The sequence below is a fragment of the Frankliniella occidentalis genome, unplaced genomic scaffold, assembly GCF_000697945.3.
Source record: "Frankliniella occidentalis isolate FOCC.00 unplaced genomic scaffold, Focc_3.1 Scaffold88, whole genome shotgun sequence".
NCBI classification, from domain to species: Eukaryota; Metazoa; Arthropoda; class Insecta; order Thysanoptera; family Thripidae; genus Frankliniella; species Frankliniella occidentalis.
In genome coordinates, this window is record NW_026267217.1 from 381,696 (window position 1) to 383,700 (window position 2,005).

General features: G+C 56.7%; 2 protein-coding genes across 2 annotated transcripts in view; one reads left to right on the forward strand and one right to left on the reverse strand.

Annotated features, from left to right (window-relative positions):
* LOC113209832 (calexcitin-2) overlaps positions 1 to 2,005 on the forward strand; it is a gene marked incomplete in the record, with an annotated part of 119,770 nt that overhangs the window by 60,073 nt on the left and 57,692 nt on the right.
* Positions 178 to 1,921, reverse strand: LOC113209830 (uncharacterized). The gene is made up of 3 exons (XM_026427541.2): positions 1,771 to 1,921; positions 1,559 to 1,692; positions 178 to 1,469 (listed from the first exon to the last, which is right to left on the reverse strand). The coding sequence occupies exons 1-3, from the start codon at positions 1,841 to 1,843 to the stop codon at positions 1,041 to 1,043; spliced, it is 636 nt and encodes a 211-aa protein (XP_026283326.1). The 5' UTR covers positions 1,844 to 1,921; the 3' UTR covers positions 178 to 1,040.

The window sequence follows — 2,005 nt, forward strand, 5'->3', positions numbered from 1 at the left end:
CCCCCCCCCCCTCCCTCCTCCTCTCAGCTGGAGATAGGGCACGGCTGGCGCAAACGCACGACGACTCAAGTGCAAGAACGGAACGTCAGGTGAGACGGTACGACCGAAGAGCAGCGCGCTGGTTGGTTATATGGACGAGTTTGGTATGCGATGGTAAACATTTAAGGTAAAAGTGAATTGTTTCATTTTTTGACAAATATTTACTCGGTTATATAGATTGTTACACGGAAGCATGTGCAGTTCTCGGCCGCCGCGGCGACACGCGCTCCAGCGCGACGCTCTGGTGGTTCTGCGACGGCTGGACCCGCGATAGCGACAAAGTAATCTGGTGCCCACGGCCGCGACTCCACCGCGCGTCTGCTTATCTGGTACACTCACACCGCCACACAGTCACACCGTCACACCGTCACACCGTCACATAGACACATCTTCACACCATCACACTAGAGATGGGCGAACAGGCCAGTTCGAATTTGAACGAACTCGAACAAATTTGGTCCAAAAAATCTTCGAACGAACACGAACACGAACAAGCACTTTTTTCTTCGAACGAACCGAACCGAACAATCTAATGTTCAAATTCGATCCGAACACGAACAATTATTACCAATTTTTCTTGCTTACGCGTAATAAAAGCTATCCATTCTGGTTTACAATAGTCTCATTAACGCGTGAACTTGTAGTTATTTATTAAACTGCTACTGCCCTCTCAATTATACCCACATTTGAGGTGAATTTCTGAAACATATTTCAATTTTGTTCGCGTACGAACTTCTGTTCGAGTAGTGTCCGAACATTTCGAATCCGAACACCTCATGTTCGTGTTCGAGCGATCACGAACAGCTCGATGTTCGTTCGAGTTCGATCGAATGCGAACATGTTCGCCCATCTCTACATCACACCGACAAACAGTCACACCGTCAAATAGTCACACCGTCAAACTGTCACACAGCTAAACGGTCACAACATCAAACAGTCACACCGTCACACAGTCACGCCGCCAAACAGTCACATCGTCACATAGTCACGCCGTCACATAGTCACAGACTACGTCCCCGTGTGCTGAACAGTCTCGTGACGGTCGTGAGGGCCGCGAGCGTGACGGTGGTGCTGAGCGCGGCTCTAGAGGAGCCGGCACTGAGCCGGAGCGCCTCGGGCGGGCTCGTGCCGCTGTCTCCGGACCCGGTCGCCGCCGGCGCGCTGGTCGTCCGGTTCCTGTCCTTTTGCGCGCACTCGCACCGGCACCTCGCCGGGCACAGGTGCATGCAGTCCCAGTCGTCCCAGTGGCACAACGTCGTGCCCTCGCACGCTCTGTCGATCTTGTGCTCGCAGGCCTCCCAGCACTCGTCCCAGACCTCGGAGTTCATGGTGACCCCCGGGTAGCCGAGGCAGCCGCACCTGCACTGGTGCCTGGCCATCTCGACGCATTTGTCATCGGGTTGAGGGCAGAGACCCGTCCGATAGTCGCACTGCAACCAACACCACGACACAGAGAGCAAGGAGTGGCGGAGAGAGCCTGGCTCTCGTGGTGTCTTCAGGGCATCAGGCAGTGACTCACCCTGTTGTTGTCCGAGCACCTCAAGAACGCCCTCCAGTCCTCGCGGATCGGGCGGAGGACCGCCTCGTGTTGAGCGGCATCATTCGCGGCGTTAATTTCCGCGGCGCTCTGGCCAGTGCGCCTTGTGGAGACACCTGGGGACAAGACACGCTGAGTCTACAACGCGCGAGCTCGAGCAGGTGTGACGTAGCGTCACCTCCTGAGGGGCGTACCTGGCAGCAGGGCGGCGTGGCCCAGCAGCACGAGCAGCGACAAGGCCCGCAGCGCGTCCAGTGACAGCAGCATCTCGCGAGGTGGGGAGGAGAGGACGGGGTGTCGGACCAGACTGTGGGACTCGACTGAGGCGGGCCGCTACTGGCGACCGGGCCTGCAACAGCCTCCAGCGATAAGGCGCTCTCTCTCTCTCTCTCTCTCTCTCTCTCTCTCTCTCTCTCTCTCTCTCTCTCT

Bases quoted from the DNA above. Each gene is read 5' to 3' on its own strand.
- LOC113209830 (XM_026427541.2), bottom strand. From the start codon at position 1,843: ATGCTGCTGTCACTGGACGCGCTGCGGGCCTTGTCGCTGCTCGTGCTG. The intron at 1,693-1,770 runs GTACGCCCCTCA...TCTTGTCCCCAG, and splicing joins CCACGCCGCCCTGCTGCCAG to GTGTCTCCACAAGGCGCACT. The intron at 1,470-1,558 runs GTGAGTCACTGC...TGTTGGTTGCAG, and splicing joins GGTGCTCGGACAACAACAGG to TGCGACTATCGGACGGGTCT.